The sequence below is a fragment of the Medicago truncatula genome, chromosome 3 (genome assembly GCF_003473485.1).
Source record: "Medicago truncatula cultivar Jemalong A17 chromosome 3, MtrunA17r5.0-ANR, whole genome shotgun sequence".
NCBI classification, from domain to species: Eukaryota; Viridiplantae; Streptophyta; class Magnoliopsida; order Fabales; family Fabaceae; genus Medicago; species Medicago truncatula.
The window spans coordinates 12,845,193-12,864,069 of NC_053044.1; the positions used below are offsets into that span (position 1 = coordinate 12,845,193).

The 18,877-nt window shown below is 35.5% G+C and overlaps 1 protein-coding gene across 1 annotated transcript; it reads right to left on the bottom strand.

The window, feature by feature from the left end:
- Nucleotides 1–735: 735 nt before the first annotated feature.
- Nucleotides 736–2,334, bottom strand: LOC25488803 (uncharacterized). Its single transcript, XM_013603947.3, has one exon. The coding sequence runs from the start codon at nucleotides 2,156–2,158 to the stop codon at nucleotides 1,184–1,186; it is 975 nt and encodes a 324-aa protein (XP_013459401.1). The 5' UTR covers nucleotides 2,159–2,334; the 3' UTR covers nucleotides 736–1,183.
- Nucleotides 2,335–18,877: the final 16,543 nt, after the last annotated feature.

Here is an 18,877-nt window from a genome sequence, read left to right on the forward strand (position 1 = left end):
TCACTTGTTGCATCTTTATTTTCATTTGAGCAACATTTCAGCTCTAATTGTTTACTGTCATTGAACATTGATTGTTTAAAGTTATAATTATTGTTTGCTTGAGTGATTATAGTTCAAAAGGTTACCTGATTCATTAAAGCCATGTGTTTGACACAGTGAAAGCATGTTTGACACTATTTTGTGACAGGTAATTGATTTGATTTTTAAGAAAAATAAGTCTTTCGAGAGGTCTTATCCTTGTTTTGGTGGCTTCAAATAAGATAGCCTCCTCATATTGTCGTTTATTTCATAAAAGAATTGAGTTCCATAGACTAGAGTTTATACAACACATATACTAATAATAGCAACATTGTATCATCCATCATCCATTGATTTTGACCTGTAGATTGTTAGATGCACTCTGAAAGGGAATTGATAGCTATGTATCACTAATGTTTCAGATTGAAGGCATGTCCAATGTATGAAACATATCAATGTCCGACACTGACATGACACTAACACGTGCAGTTACATTCGGTTTTTTCAGATAATTTTAAGTGTTGATGTGTCAGTGTTGTTATAAGTGTTGTGTTTGTGTCATTGCTTGATAGATTGAGAGGCTTGAGCTAATGCAAAATGAACTTGTCACTCATTGTGGCCCACATAGATAAGTGTTTTCTAATTTTAGCCTGAAAACAAAACAGGAAACCACTTTGCCTCTGGCTTGTCTGTAACAGAACTGAGAGAAATTATGTATGCAGCAAGTAACTCCTAGATTTGGTAAAAGCCAAGATTAACAATCAGATACAAGAAATTATGTGGCTTTTCCTAACTACACCTAAAGTGCAAGGGAAGTAATTAAGCATAGTCCTTTGTATTATTCACACTGTATTATATTACTAATCAATTTACAAGTGATGAAAAAAAGAGGACAAATTTTAAAAAAATTAAAAGAAAAACATTAAAATGTAATGATGAACTAATCTCCAGCTTCTTGTTCTTGCACATAGCTGAGATTGAAACCTTTACGCCTTCGAAATTGCTCGATCGGTTTGGTTTCTTTCGAGTAACAAACAAGAATTGGTTTTTTTTTCTTCAAATACCTGCAAAAATAACTTCTAGCTCTTCTCTCTTTTGAGAAACATAAGTAGGAAAGCCTTGATCAAATTAATAACAACATAAGTAGAAAAGCCTTATATGTTACTCATGGTAGTTCTTGAAAATTCTTGATTCCCAAGTAACCATAATAATTGTCCTCCTCTATGAGTTCAATCCTTAAAAAATGCTTGTCTTCCTTGTCAATCAATGATCCTCTTACTTTGCAGCTTTTGTAAAACATGTAACTCACAATAGTGTCAATGATGATGAAGATTGAGTACAAATAAGCAATGAAAATACCCTCCAAAGCTATGAAAAACCATGACTTTTCATCAATGTAATATCCTCTCACGACCCGGAATTGAAACAAAGCTTCAATGGCAGCCAAACCTACATTAACAGGAAGTGCCAAGAACAAAGCCATCGATGTCCGTCCCCTTAGAACAACACATGCTTTCAGAATTGTCATATAACCTCCATGTCCCTCCACACCAGATAGCGTCAGCGCCATGTTGCATATCACGAGTGCATTCGCGAGGATCACAGAGAACAAAACTGCAGCTGCAGCCGAGAGAAAAACGGTGAAACTAGACGAAGAGTTTCCCAGCCCTTCAGTAAAACTAAATGCAAGAAAAAGGAAGCAAAAAGTAGTTGCATTTGCAGATAGAATGAATAAAGTATTGTAGATATAGGTGTGAAGGATTGGTTTGTAATTATAAGATGAAGGTTGAAAATTTTCTTTGTTTTTATTCAAAGCTTGAATTATGAAAGCTTTTGCAATGAGGAAAAAAGTGAGAGTGAAAGGAAGTGTGAAGATTGAGGAAGTGATTGTTTGAGAAACTTTAAGGTTAAGAACAGTAAACAATTGTGATGAAGAAGGAAAGCCTGCAGCATCAAAGAGAGTTTTTAGGTGATTGTATATTTGAGGGAAAAGGGATGAAGAAAAAGGGACTAATGCTTGTGAAAGGAGTATTGATGCTGAGAAAGGAAATGCTAGAATTGATATTGTTATGGTGAAATATTGATAGTTTTGAAGAAAACTATGAATTGATCTTCTAAGAATTTTGTATGAGACTTCCATTGAAATTGGTATCTTTTTTGTTTTTGCTTCAACAAGAGAGGAGGGTGAGGAATTGAGAAGCTTCTTAATTCTCACAAAAATGTTGTGTTCTTTTCTTTTGGAAGGGTAGGTTGGAGAGTTTAAAGAGGTTGATGATTTTAAGAAATGGATAGGCCAACTAAAATTAACTAACTAATGCTAAAGGTGGAGTTGTTTAGGCTTTTAGACTATACTTTTTATTATATTTAATTAATTAGCTAAGATGATTTTGAAGAATTGTAGATTTTTACTTTTGTTATGTATTAGACTATACTTTTTATTATATATTTAACTAATTAGCTAAGATGATTTTGAAGAATTGTAGTTTTTTCCTTTTGTTATGTATTAGATACTTTTTATTATATTTAACTAATTAGCTAAGATGATTTTGAAGAAGAGTTTTTTCCTTTTGTTATGTATTAGACTATACTTTTTATTATATTTAATTAATTAGCTAAGATGATTTTGAAGAATTGTTGAATTTTGATTTTGTTCTGTAAATTTCCACCAACTTAAATATGTATTTGTTTTAGATTTTTGTGTCCAACTAAAAGGATTTTAAGTGGGTGGAATTGATTGTGTCAGCACAAAATTCTAGCATTTTTTTTTGGCATAATTAATTTTGATGAGTCTATTTTACACATACAAAATAATTATATTTTACCCTCAATTTTATTAAGATTATCTTATCCTCCAAATATTTGTCCTATTATCAAATTTTAAAATTGTACTTTATTAGATTAATACTGCCAAATTCTAAACCAAATCAATTAATTAGGTGTGTTTAATTAAGAGCATAGGAAACGTATTTTCTATGGCATCACTGACTTGACAAGTTAGCAATAAGTGATTTGGTATGACATGCTTTTCGTCTATGTTTTAATTATGAAATATGAAATGTCTACTTGGTTTTTCTTATTTTTGAGGGGAGGTGCCTACTTGCTTAAATTGCACATAATTGAGTAGCTCATCATTATTTGCTAGAATCCATTACAAGTCCAGCAAATATATTTAAATTATGAGACTTGATCAATTATTCAATTTTGTCCCCGTTTGCCTTGAAATTCAAGTGCCATATCATAATAAGTTTCAATAATAATCTAACTAAAGTATACTTTTTTCATACAATTCAGACACAAGTAAAAAATGGGAAATGTAAGAAAACAAACTTTACACATTATTTAGACTTGAATAGAAGGCAAGCGGGCAATAAACAGCGTCGCTAGGCCTTTTTGGATGGCTAAATCAATCTTCGTAAACACAACATTCATGGTCCTAGGAGACATGACATTGTTATGCATGACCTTTTGAACTCTCTGTAGAAGGTCAACAATTGTTGGTGCTAGGAAATCAAAAGTGTAAAAACAAATGGTATAAAAACACGTTGATTGTCAGAACACACTTTCTTATGTTTGATCACTTTGATTGACGCAGCTTTTAGGGCTGCTTGTCCTACGGTAAAAGGCCTGACACCTAATCCCACAAGTGTTGAAACCTCGGTCAAGTCTACACATGCATGTTTTCCTCCTACCCATCCATACACCATATAGCATCCGTAAGCCAGAGTGTTGATCTTCTATCTAATGGATCAGTCAGGAAGTTACAGACGCCTCCTTCTTCACAGATTTAATTTTTTAAGAACCAAGAGAACTTGAATATACAATAAGGGAACTCTTAAACTTAACTAGAAGTACGGTGTTCGAATTTATCATCTAAAAGTACAACAATATTAAATTTATTGAAGAAGAGTTTAATTACACCAACAAATATTATTTTTCAAGAAAGTAAATAGACATAGACAATAATGCAAAATAAAATAGAAAACAAGACATTGACAAAGAAAGAAAATGTAATTTAGTTATTCGTTTTGCTTAATAGAGAATAAATAATGTGAGAAAGAGAGAATTTGGGACCCTAAATATTTTGGCACTTTTCTTTTTCACGTGGGTATATAATAATTGAACGTAGGTTGTAAGATAAATGCATGCGTTGCCTTTTTTTACCTGAAAAAGAGAAGATTATTTTTTATTTTTTATTTTACCTGAGACTATTTTTTATTTAATTTTGAGACTATTTTTTTTTTTGTGACAAAAAATATTCGACTTTATTTTATAAAGAAAAAGATTCCTTCTTATTAGTACTCATTCAGTATCTCTCAAATCACTAACCAAGCATTTGGACAATTGTTAGTGCAGTGCTACATATTTTACGAAAACAAAATTAACAAATGGAATGAAATTTTATTTTTTACTCAAGAGTTAGTTTTTTCAAAACAATAAAATATAAAAGTGGTTTTTCATGGATATTATAAGGCTGTTGACATTGCAATTAATGGATAAAAAAATTTCGTCTAATTTGTTGCCATTGTATGTCTTGTGTAAGAAAGAGCATTTCTCATATATTTTCATGTATTTAATTTTTACACGCAAGTAAATTTTTTGTATAATAGCCCCGTGAACATATATAACTTGGTTGGCAGAGACAATGCATTGTTTTATGTAAGGTTGAAGTTTGAATAGAACACCCTAATTGCTCACCTTAAAACCTGAATTCTAGCGACTAAGCTAGTTTACCATTTTTTTTTTCTTTTGTAAACTATCAATTTATTATAAATATAAACTTTGGCTAACATTGCTTCTCTGTAATTATTAGGGGTCTTTCTAATACACCTTGTACTTTAGAGATTCTTAACTTTGTTAATATATATGTTCCATTTTTTATTGTTCATTTTCTTTTATTATAAACATATTATTATATTCCTTGAATTTTATTAGAACTGTTTCTAAATTTAGACATATGAGCAGTTACAGTTTGTTAATAATGTAGTAAATTTTTTTAAGGCTAAAATATGGTTTTAGTCCCTGGTTTAAAAAAAATTTGTTTTTGGTCCCTGCAAAAATTTTTGTTTTTGAAAATAGTCCCTGACCCCACTTTTGTGATGATTTGCATACGTGGCACATTATAACTGAACCAATTTTGTAGTTTTTGGTCCCTGCAAAATATTTTGTTTTTAAAAAAGGTCCCTGTAAAATTTTTTGTTTTTGAAAATAGTCCCTTCAGGGACTATTTTCAAAAACAAAAAATTTTGCAGGGACCAAAAACAAATTTTTTTTTTACCAGGGACTAAAACCAAAACAAGGCATATTTGCAGGGACTAAAACCATATTTTAGCCTTTTTTTAATCTTGAATATCCATAGTATTTTGTTAGGGTCAAAATCAAAGCATGTTTTCTTCTGTTACAGTTACCATGACTGGTGGAAACATCCGCTCCCTTGTATATGCATTAATGTGTAATTTAGTTTGTCTGTTTGGATGGTGCTATAATTTAGACACCTTGACTTTGTAAATATTTGCAGATGTTTCTCCTTTTCACGCCTTGTGTGGGGGCATTCACGGATGTTTATAATATATCTCATTTTGATTTGTTAATTTTTTTTTACTAATCCTTTTAATATATATTTAATTAGTAAATATCATTTTAGACTGAAGTTCAATCATAATCATCAGATAATTACAAATATTTGATTTTAAGCATAATTGTTTCTTTAAAAATTCATATGTTGCTTGTGATTTGTTGACGACAGTATAATTTTTTCTTATGCCTCCAACCCCGATGGATAAAAATTTAAACTTTTTTTTTATTTTCACATAAAGATGTCATGTCACCTAATACATTCCCCAACACACATATCGCAAACAGGACAAAACTAAGTGATATAAAAATAGCTTAGCTTTTACCAAAAAAATAAAAATAAATACCTTAGCTTAAATTTCTATCAATAATTAATTATACTATAATACTAATAAAAAAGGACCTCGACATATTGTGAAAGCATTAAATCATTTTAAAATCAAACTCTATGCATTATGAATGATTGTGGGTTGGGTAGAAGTTGAGTTCTAATATCACTTGGAGGTTTTGGTGGCCAATGAGTGAGACACGAGATGTTTTTTTTTTTTTTCCTGCTATAATAACTACAAGTATCATTCAGTTGGTGAGCTATGTGCTTGCGTATGTTGACCTAGTTGGTTAGTTAGGGAGTTTTCAATTAGGGATATGAGGTTTTAATCTTATCTACTTTATCTTAATTTGAATTGATTTAGTTATTATGGCATAATATAAAAGGAATAAATTATGCAAAGGAGACAAAGACTTGTCTTTGGTTTAAGTTCTAGAAAATTACTCTTTAGGCTTTTAATATTTCTCCTAGCCACCCTAAAAATGTAAATACACCCCCCTCCTCCTCCCCTCGCCGGTCAGAGTAATCTGCCGTTGTAAAATCGTAACGGCAGTTAACTGCTGTTAGTTGTACGACAACGACAGTTATTTGTCATTCTTGGTATTTTTCACTTATAAGGAAACATACTTCCACCAATTTATTCATTCACTAATTTTTTCGCTTCCTCCATTAAAAAATGCCAAATTTTGAATTTATTGTTGTAAAATCATGGTCTCACATCATTGAAATATGATTGTTAGAAGGTTTATACACTCATTTGACGTCAAGAAATGTGTAATGTATCTTCTAACCCATTTATATTGTGCAATTTTTCTGTCATATTTTCGCAAAAATATGACATGATTGTAATGACACTTAACTACTGTTGAAGCTAACAACAGTTAAGTGTTGGTATCAACGGCGGTTAAGTGCTGTTGGAGCAAATTGTTTTTTTTTTTTTTTTGCATTATTTCCCACATTTTTGCATTAAATGATAGAAATAATTAATGATAATATTTATTTTTGCAATAAAACCAAGTAATGTCGAGTCTTCCGTTGAGTTGAAACAGCCTAAAGTTGAAGCTTCCTGATGTATAATTTAGGCATATGTACCAAATCGTATCAAATAATAAAGTAGTAAGTTAATCGTCTCCACATGGATTGTCCTTCGATTCAGTAATTAGCGAAATTTGTTTAGAAAAGCAAATAAAAGAGAAATAAATTGGAGTGGTTGCAAGGTTTTAGTTGTCGCATGCAATGCGAGATTAGGTTTGGTTGATTCAGATGTTTAAGGACGATCAGAAAAAATTTGTGTTTTTATTTGACATAAACATACTTTTTTTTAAGAGACCATTTTTTTTTTGTGTAGATCCTGGTAATCTACATTTTTTTTTCTTCTGACAAATGTGTTCTATTGTTACCCCACCCCAAACTTATAATGTTTCTAATTCCAAAGAGCAACCCCAAACTTAGTTTCAAAACATTTGCAGTCATAAAAATTTCCTATCTAACTCCAAGTGAAATCAAACAAGGTTCATGTAAGTGCAGGACGGTGACATGATTTGTCATTAATAAAGAAAGAATTTTCATCTGGAGGCTCAAAATGGTTTCACAAAGGATAATAAGAATATAAAAAAGGGTGTCATGAAAGGCTCAAGGTACCAAAGAAAATTGCCTCGTGTGTATAACAACCTAACTTATCGTCTGTAAAGAACGGCTACAAATTCAAGCAAAAATAGCATTCATATGGAACATTCATAATATGTATTTGAAATACTTAAGTATCTAATAACCTAGAATGGATATGAAAATATTTGGCTCTGAACCTCATCAGTATATGCTATTCAGAAAAGAGTTGTTGATCCTATAAGTACTTTTACTAGCAAGCCCTTGAAATTTACCTTCTGTGGCGGAAGAAGGAAATTGTGCTCTTGAATGTATGGATAAACTAGCCTCTGCCTTTAATGCTTTGAATGAATACCTAAGACTAAAACAAATTTAAGCATAAAATGAAAGATTGCAAATGTAATACAAAATAAATAAAATTTTATTAGATAATACTTGAAAGAAAAGCAACAAAAAAAGAAAAGAAATTGATTAGTCAAATCATCTAAGCTTAGCATAAAAAATGCAAAAAATAAAAATAATGGGTTGCTGTTGTGGTAAAAACTCTCTCTGAATTATAAGGACAGAGAGTACCCTCCTAAGAAAGCAAGAGATAAGGAATGGATTTATTTCATTGATAAAAACTCAGTTCATGAATACAAGGCTATATAAGCTATGAGATCCTTGCTAACAACAATTCTAACAGAATACAATAGTGACGTGTAAATAGTGCTAGTTGTCCAATCCTATCTTCTAGAATTATCTAAAACTGTGAGTCACTAAATGGGAATGAAGTCATCCCATTTCTTTGGCTTGTTCACCACTCTTTTGCCTAAGTCCTGAATGTTGAATGTGCCTTCTGCAATTGGGCCTGATGTGGACTTCTTTTGGGCTTTGCTCATAACATTACCACCCTCTTTGAAATCAACCTTGTCCTCAAGGTTGTAAACAACACACAACTCTAACCAATTCTCCCAAGATGTGTCTTCTAGAGCCAATCCCTACCACTGAACCAAAGCAAAACGGACAGTGGTACCATCAATCAAGCGATCCTGAAACTGGAGGACAGCTAATGGAGTGACAAGAGGATGATGCTCGACAGAATGTGGTGGAAGGTTATCAATAGATGAAGGAGGAGGTCCCTCATGAGGCTTCAAGAGAGAGACATGGAAGACATCATGAATTTTAGCGTGCGGAGGCAGTGCTAATTTGTAAGCGACGGGACCAATGCGCTCTAAAATCAAATAAGGCCCATAATAACGCTTAGCAAGTTTGTGATACTTAGCACCGGACAAGGAAGTTTGTCGATACGGCTGTAGCTTGACAAAGACCCAAGCGTTTACCAAAAAGGTGGTGTCACGACGCTTACGATCAGCAAGGGCTTTCATGTGAATTTGAGCTTTGGTGAGGTTCTTCTTTAGACAGTTCAGAATTTCAGTTCGCGTAGACAACAAAGAATCACAAGCTTCCACAGCAGATTGCCCCGACAAGTAGGAAGGGATGGGAGGAGGTATCTTGCCATAGATGACTTGGAAGGGTGAGAAACCGGAAGCAACATGAGTGGATGTATTGTAGTGGTACTCTGCCCATGGAAGAAATTTGAACCAGTGAGATGGCTTATCATGAACACAAGCGCGAAGGTATTGCTCAACAGTGCGATTCATAACTTCTGTTTGGCCGTCGGTTTGTGGGTTGTAAGAAGAACTCATTCGGAGTAAGGTACCACTAAACTTAAAGAGGTCAGACCAGAAGTGACTGATAAAGATGGGATCACGGTCAGAGACTATGCTCCTAGGTACTCCATGATTACGGCAAAACAGAGAGACAAATAACTCAGCAACCTTGTAAGCCGTAAAGCCAGTGGGTAAAGCCCATAAGTGAATACCTTTGGAGAAACGATCCACAACTACAAGAATGACTGTGTAACCATGTGATTGTGGCAGCCCGGTAATGAAGTCCATCGAAACATCCTCCCAAACATTCGAAGGAATTGGTAACAGTTGCAGAAGACCGCCAGGTTTCAAGGTAGAGTATTTTGTTTTCTGACAAACAGAGCACTGCCGAATGAACTCCTGCACTTCTGTCTTCATATTGGCCCATATTTTTTTTTGCAGAAAGGCGCTGCAAGGTTTTTGCCATTCCCGCATGACCACCCATCAAAGACTCATGATATTCACGAATGAGAATGTTCCTGAATTTTGAGGAAGGACTTAACCATATTCTTCCCTTCTTCAAAATTAAACCATCACGAAGAGATAAATCAGGATACTCATGAGGTTTGGCTTCCAATTTGGCACGTAAAGAGATGAAGAAAGGGTCTCCTGCCAATTCACTCTTCAGTTCAGTTAAAAAAATGGGCTGCGGGACAGAAAGAGAGTGGATCTCTGCTGAATTTGGTTCCAAGGAACGCGATAGCGCATCAGCCACAATATTGGAAGAACCAGGCTTGTAACGAATTTCATATGAAAATCCCAAAAGCTTGGCCAAATAATGTTGTTGCTCGGGTGTTTGGATCACTTGGGTTAATAGCTCCTTTAAACTTTTGTGGTCCGTTTGAATAATGAAGAAAGTCCCCAATAAATACTGTCGCCATCCTTTAACGGCACTCGTGATAGCTTGAAGTTCACGTAAGTAAGCCGAAGCTTTGGACATGCGAGGGCAAAACGCCTGACTGAAATATGCTATGGGGTGTTCATTTTGCAGTAATACAGCTCCCATAGCAACTCTGGAAGCATCTGTTTGGACCGTGAACTGTTCAGCAAAATTAGGCAGGGAAAGAACAGACGCGGAAACCATTGCTTGTTTCAGTTTCTCAAAAGCCGCTAAAGCAGTGGAATCCCAATGAAAAGAATCACGACGCAGCATGTTTGTGAGCGGCTGAGCAATGGCAGCATACAGACAAATAAACTTCCTATAAAGCCCCGAAAGTCCCAAAAATCCTCGCAATCCTTTTGTTTTTAGGTATTGGCCAATCAACAATTGCTTGAATTTTGATTGTATCCGGCGCAACTGAACCCAAGGAAACAATATGACCCAGATAAGAGACTTCAGTTTGACAAAAAGAGCATTTGGGCAACTTTAGAAAAAATTGATGTTCAGCTAGGATGTCAAAAATCTGCGCCAAGTGAGTAAGATGAAGTTCCTCCGACGCACTATAAACCAAGATATCGTCAAAAAAAAAAATCACAGTTTTGCGTAATAATGGTCGGAAGATGTCATTCATTGTGGACTGAAAAGTAGCAGGAGCGTTATAGAGCCCAAATGGCATAACCTTGTACTCATAATGACCATCATGGGTGCGAAATGCCGTTTTTGCAGAATCAGAATTCTTCAAACGGATTTGATGAAAACCAGAAGTAAGATCCAATTTGGTAAACACGGTAATGCGTTGAGAGCACGGTAATCCACACACATTCGCCATGAACCATCCTTCTTGCGCAGTAGTAAAATTGGGGAAGAAAATGGGCTGTTACTAGGTCGTATCCAACCATTGGCCAATAGTTTGGAAATTTGAATTTCTATTTCTTGTTTTTGGGCATGAGGGTAACGGTATGGGCGAACATTAACCGGTCCGGAATTGGGAAGGAGGGGAATTGTGTGGTCTGTGAAACAGGGTGGAGGAAGGTGTGTAGGTTCTGAGAAGAGGAAGGTGTATTTGTCTAAGAGTGATTGAATATGAGGGTTGGGATGCGAGGAGATGTTGGAAGGTGGGGAAGTGGTCGTATCTGTGATGCAGAGGGAGAACAATTGGGTTGTGGGTTCGGCTTTGGTTAGCTTTTCCAGTTGTAGGTAAGAAATGGAAGTTGGGACAGGGCCGGTTTCACCCTTCAAAAGCACATTATCAAGCCCAACTGTAAATTGCATAGTTAGAGAAGCATAGTCCATAATCACTGGACCAAGCCTCTTCAGCCATGGGGTACCCAAAACAACGTCTGGCCCGCTCAAGTCAATAACATAGAGATCCATAATGAAAGTATGACCTTGAGTTTCAAGATGTACCTCCTTACAAACTTGTGTGCTGATGAGCTCCTCGCCATTGCCAACGAGTACCTTGAGAGTCGGAAATGGGCTGTGGGGAAGGCCCAAGTTGTGTGCAGTACGGCCCTGAATGAAGTTAAGCGAGCTCCCACCATCCACTAAAACGTTGACTGGGCTTTGACTTATTCGACCCATGATCCGAAAGGTTTGACCCGTTTGAACACCAGACATAGCATGGAGCCCCAAGTGAGCTAATTGGGCTGGGTCAGTGGACTTTTCCTGAACTGGGTCATCCCAAACAGCAGCATCGGCATTGATGGCTTATTCATTGTCGCCGTCAGTAATGAGAAGCAAGAAACGTGCCTTACAACGGTGGAAGCGTTCATCACAATTGAAGCACAAACCCTTCTCACGACGCTCCGCCAATTCAGACTCGGAAAGTTGGCGGAAACGAGTTTTCTCCGGAGGAGTTGGGAGGAGAGGCACAGCAGAGCGAGAACTGGAGGAATCCGGCTTCGGATTTGATGGCGGTTGCCAAGGAGTTCGAGGACGAGCAAGACGAAGAATGTCCTGTAAATTCTCTTCCTGAAGGCGGGCAAGTCCTGCAGCTTGCGAGAGTGATGAAGGTTGTTGGGCTAGAACATCATGCCATATTTCTGGCTTCAAACCTGAAACAAAACAACTCAAAAGGTTTAATGGGGAGAGCCCAACAATCCGATTCGCCAATGATTCAAAATCGGAAAGATAAGAAGTCACAAAAGAGGTCTGTTGAAGTTTGAAGAGCTTTCCTCTTGGATCATCATAAGCAGTCGGAGCAAATCGGAGTTCCAAAGCCTGAAGGAACTGCAACCAAGAAACAATTTAACCGTTGCGGTACATCCACTAGTACCAAGCAAGAGCAGCACCGTCGAGATAGAAAGAAGCCACAGTGATGCGCTCCTCTTCCGGCGTTTGGTGATATGAAAAGAATCGGGAGATCTTGAAAATCCACCCGTGAGCGTTGGTACCGTTGAAGCGAGGGACATCTAGTTTCAATCGGGGTGGTTGAGAAAGAGTGGACTGAGAAGAATTTGTTTCCGGTGAACTGCGGTTTTCCGGTGAACGGCGCTCCAACAACTCAACACGCTGAGAAACTTCCGCCTTGGTGGTGGAGAACAGGTTTTGGAATTGAGTTAGTTGTTGAACTAACTCATCAATTTTATCTGTGGGTGGAGCGTTGCGGGTAGAGCCACCAGCCATGTTTGGATCTGATGGGTGAAATGAAGGAAAAGTGAGGGTAAGGGTGAGTTATGACAACGAGAGCACCAAATGTTGTGGTAAAAACTCTCTGAATTATAAGGAGAGAGAGTACCCTCCTAAGAAAGCAAGAGATAAGGAATGGATTTAGTTCATTGATAAAAACTCAGTTCATGAATACAAGGCTATATAAGCTATGAGATCCTTGCTAACAACAATTCTAACAGAATACAATAGTGACGTGTAAATAGTGCTAGCTGTCCAATCCTATCTTCTAGAATTATCTAAAACTGTGAGTAACTAAATGGGAATGAAGTCATCCCATTTCTTTGGCTTGTTCACCACTCTGTTGCCTAAGTCCTGAATGTTAGATGTGCCTTCTGCAATTGGGCCTGATGTGGAATTCTTTTGGGCTTTGCTCATAACAGTTGCCTCTGATTCAGCACTTCTTTTACGTCTTGAGCCCAACGGTTCCCATGGGTTGCCTCCCATGCAATACTTCATTTGACGTCTATTAGCTTGACGCCTTGATCCTGTTAGGGTGGCCTATATGAAAGAAAGAACACATCATCCTCCCTTTTTCTCTTGTTCGGAAGGAACTCCATGAATTTGGCATAGAGTGGTAAGTGTTAACATCCTCCTATCAAAAGGATTTCATAATCAAAGTCTGTTGTTCTCTCAGCTTAAATGTAATTTGGCATAGAGGGGGAATGAGCGCAGCGCACCCCTTTGATATCAATTTGCCTAAACTGAAACGCAACATCATGTTTTGTTGATTCTTTTGTGCTAAATATTGATTCACCTTTTAATTGATTCACGTAAGGCTGTTGCTAATTATTGCACATATTAGTTATACCTACTTGAATTGCATCACATAATTTCTACTGGTTTGGATTCAATTGGAATTATTCATTTTGTTCAATCGGTGGAAACTCAACATTGCTGTACCAATCGGTGAATCATATCCCGTTTTTTCCATCAAAAAGAAATTGGATTATTCCTTCATCATAATCTCGGACTAGGGTTTCATGATCGTTATTCTCCTACTATTTTCAATATTTCTCCATCGCAAGCCACTGATATTCCCAACCTTCACTGCTACTGGTCCAGTCTTTTTCTACCTTCTTTTCGGCGGGGGGATTTCTCCTTTCCTGTCAAGGTTATTTTTGAATGGATGCCGGAATTTTGCTTGCACTGTCAGAACCTTGGACATAACGTATTTGCTGCCGATGGTTATATCCAAGGAAGAAAATTAATGAGCCTTCTGCGAATGGTGACAAAGGAAAATCGAAGGTAATATCTAAGAAGAAAGAATGGGTGCCTTTAAAATCCAATCCTTCCGGCATTGGCTCTTCCAATGCCTTTGCGGCCTTGGATGTGACACAAACACAAGACGATGTTCCCGTGAAAGACGTTGCAGCCAACTCCTTTAGTTTTGTGTTGCAACACGTGACTGATGAAGTTCCTTAGGGTGTCCTGCCTCAGGTAGATTAACCTATTTTGACTTTTGTGATGAACGTAGCGCACGACGACGTGCTATCTGGTTAGGTGGACATAACACTTCCGGTGTCTGATGATATTTGGTCTCCGGTTGCTTATGTTATTCCTTTGATTTTTGTTGAGCACGATGACGTACAAGAGAATTTAAATGAGCAGCCTGTTGACATTATTCCATAACGCCATACTTCCCCTCAGCATGCGCATAATTCCACCTTTGATGACTCCCCATGTTGCTACCTTGAAACCGCATATTAATACTTCTCATGTAGATGGTGAGGTCTCGGCAATGGTACAGTTTGTGGTACCTGATGGCGTGGTTCCTGAAGATGTGAACAACCCCTCGATTGTGCGAGAGGAAGGTATGATTCATCCTAATCCTTGAATACTTAAGGACCTTGATCTCTGGCAGAAAATAAGAGAATATGATCAGCGTGCAGCAGAGAATCCTCCCGTATTATCCAAGAAACAGAAACAAATATTGAAAAAACATGAGTTTGACGGAAAGGAACCTTACCAAACCTGCTCCACAGGGAAAGCTTCACCTGCGGCCCAATAAATTCTGGAATGTACGAGGTGATCTCATCCCATATTTATCGAGAAGGTAACGTTTGTGCTAACAGGTTGGCTACATGGGACATGCAATTTAAGGTGCAGTCTGGCTATCTGTTTTAACGTTTGAGTTGGGTTCTGGTTTTCTTTTCTTTTCTTTTCAGGACATATGTGCTCTTCCTAACTACAAATTTCCCTAATATGTGGTTGTTTTTAACCCCAGAGATTTTGTCATGAATCAAAATGAATATTTTACTCTTTAATTAAATTATCAATACATTTTTGTCAAATAATTAAAGATCATAATTATTTAGCAATCTTAACCAAAAAAAATTAATTAAATATTAATACATAACATATTATCTCATTATGTGGGATACAACTATAGGCATCTAGATCTTTAAAACCTTCCCAACTCCCTGCTATATACACCCTCTCTTTCACACAGGGCTATGAATGAAAACCCTCTTGTTTAGCCGCCGCTATTCCATTTTGAGGTAAAATTCAAGTACCTTTCACAACCAAACTCTGCCCAATTCTTCATCTTAATTTTCATGTCTGTAGATAAGAGTTGAGTTTGAGTTTAGCTATTTTTATATCTTGTTTGTGCTTTTAATCTTTAAATTGATAATTTTTGAAAAATGGTACTCTATTTTTTCTAGTGATTTATTTTTGTGTCTATTGCAACATTATGATTTTTTTATAAGTAAAGAAATAAATCTATAAAAAATAAAATAAATTATAATTAGTTTATTATAATTTTTTTCAAACTTTCATAAAATAATAAAACAAAACTATGTGATTTTTTAAAAAATCAAAAATATATTTGGACTATCTCTCAGTCGATCATTAATATATTAGACTTTGTTGTTGCATAGTATATTATTCAGTGGCGGAGTCAGAAAAAAAATATCAGGGTGGGCCACTAAAATTAACTATCGCAAATTAGACATATAATTGAATTATTTAAATTTTTCGGGTTGGCCACTACACCAATTTGCGGGAATTTGGATCAACCGAAACATAAAACCGACATAAAATTGTATAAAATCTCGCAAAATAGACCTATAATTGAATTATTTAAATTTTCGGGTGGGCCACTACACCACTTTGTAGGAATTTGAATCAGCCAAAACATAAAACCGACACAAAATTGCATAAAATCTCGCAAAATAGATCTATAATCGTTGATTTTTTAATTTTTTCAGGTGGGCCGTGGCCCACCCCAGCCCATGACGGGCTCCGCCACTGATATTATTTATAAAGTATGTTGATGAATTATTTTTTTTTTTTTTTGAAAAGATGCAAAGAGCATCACTTCCATATATATGAAAAAAAGAAGTTCAGGATAGAAAAGCGGGATTAGACCAAAACATTCTCAAAAAGAGATAAACCTAAAGTTGAGTATTCCCAACCTGTTCCTATAATGTACTCCCCCTTGATAAAGTCAAGGATAGTATTAGACCAAAACATATCTACAGAGAGAAAGTCTTGGTTGGGCACAAACCTAACACCTCAATTTTGGGCACACACACAAAAGCAATAAAAAGTTAATAAAAAATAAAATTATAATATATCAATTGATATGACTAAATACTTTTTATTTAATTTTGTTAGTTTTATGTGAGTATGTGCCCAAAATTGAGGTGTTGGGTATGTGCCCAAGCAAGACTTTCACATCTACAGAAGACAAAGTTTGACCATAGTTAGCAAGTCCATCAGTACAATCATTACCCCTATAAATATGGGAAACAAAAAATCTGATATTTTTGATTTTATATGAAAAGTTCTGCCACCTATTTTTTAGTGCCCAAGCCACCACGTGATGAAAAAATAAAGTAGGTTGCAATCAATGTTTTTGACCTTCTATTTTATTTGTCAAAATGAAGAGCATGAAGAAATCTTTTAAAGAAAAAATAACTCGAAAAATTAACGTTTTTTACTTTTCATTTTTTTTACGGACAACAAAATATTTTAGATGCTGAACAAAATGTTAAACTTGTCTTCAAAAAATATTTACTTCTCTTCTTTTTCTTCGAAACACCGGTTAGATTGCTACTCAAATTTTTTAATCAGCAAAATCACCTACATAAGCAAAAAGAACAGTAGTTGTTTCAAAAGATAATATAGTAGAGTACTGAAATGTAAGCAAGAAAGTTTGAAAATTAATTATTACATATAGTCATTTTCCATTCTACCATATTATGCATCCTGAAAGATAAGAACTTAAACAAAAAGAATAATATTTATTCATAATATTAGAGAATTTGAAATTTATGCATACCAATGGTCGTTTCCATTGAACATCAATGTCCTGTAGAAGAAAAAAAGATGGAAGTGAGTTTAGAAATAAAGGAGCAAGTGAGTTTAGGCTGGAATAGGGTTGGGAATAGGCCAGGCCAGGCCAGGCTTTGATAGGCCTGAGCCTGGCCTACGAAAAAATTTGCAAGCCTGAGCCTGGTATATGGCCTTTCATAGGCCTATTTATTTGGCCTGGCCTGAAAGCCTATTTACAGGCCTACTTACTATTAAAGTTACTAAACATTCCATTTTATCTACTTTTAAATAGGCTTAATAGGCCTCAAAGTCTATTTTAGTGTAACACTTGTCTATCACTACTATAAGGCCTTAAAAGTCTATTTCACTATAAAGCTTTAAAGCCTATTTAAAAAGTCCACTATGAAGCCTAACATGCATAAACAGGCCGGCGTATTAGGCTTCATAGGCTTTTTTGATAGCCTAAGCCTGACCTATTTACTTAAATAGGCTTTTCAAAAAGCCTAAGCCTAGCCATTTTAATAAACAGGCCAGATCAGGCCAGGCTTAAACAGGCCAGGCCATAGGCCCCTGTAGGTCGGCATGGCCTATTCCCAACCCTAGGTTGGAATCTAAATTAACTGACACATTGGTACTTTACGGACATCTTTACATTGCGTAATGAAAATAACGGCACACGTCACAAATACAATGATAGAAAATGATTCAAGAATTAATTGTACCGTTTTAATTTTTTAGAGATTAAATACGATCTTTTTATTTTTTGAGGACTAATTTAACCACAGAGATTTTGTCATGGATCAAAATGAATATTTTACTCTTTAATTAAATTATCAATACATTTTTGTCAAATAATTAAAAATCATAATTATTTAGCAAACTTAACCAAAAAAAAATAATTAGATATTAATACATAACATATTATCTCATTATGTGGGATACAACTGTAGGCATCTAGATGTTTCTTCTGAGTGGATAACTCTCGGTTACGTGTTTAAAACCTTCCTCACTCCCTGCTATATATACACCCTCTCTTTCACACACAGGGATATGAATTGCAAACCCTCTTGTTTAGCCGCCGCTATTCCAGTTTGAGCAGAAATACAAGTACCTTTCACAACCCAACTCTGGCCAATTCTTCATCTTAATGTACCAAAAGCTAGTCTTCATATTCACTTCATCACATTTAATCAGATCCCATATATTCCACACAATCAACCTACATATTTCTATATTAATTTTCTTCTTTGTCCATTTCATCACCTAATTCTCTTTGTGATTTTATGATAGAGGGATCAATGAGCACTTTAAATACTTGAATGCCGCATTGGTGCATGTGATTAAGATCTGATGCAACAGATCTATGAGGTTTATATTATTTCACCGATTATGATTTCTTTAACTAATTATGTCACAAACCAACAGTGACAAATTTAGTTAAAGAAATCATACTCAGTGGAATAATTTAATCCTCAAAGATCTTTGTAGCAGTGACATACTTATGCCTATAAAAGTGATCCAAATAGGTTTGTATTATCAAAACTATAAGATCTTCATATCTACATAACATTCAAATAAAGCTTCGATGCTTCTTCTAGTAGATTGAAGTGTGGGTCTCTTATGTTGTATACAAATAAATCTTGTTGGATCTGATGGTAGATTGCATCATATAACGATATTATGTATTTTAATATTTCTGATTTTCATGATTAATTATGTTGTAATTTATGCATAGTAATGTTTTATGCATTTATTTATGATTTTTGATATTAATAAATTCTCAAATATTAAGGAGCTCAATAGATTATCTCAACGTATATATTATATTTTATGAGT

Excerpts from the sequence above, each read along its gene's own strand:
- LOC25488803 (XM_013603947.3), bottom strand. The coding sequence starts at position 2,158 with ATGGAAGTCTCATACAAAATTCTTAGAAGATCAATTCATAGTTTTCTT.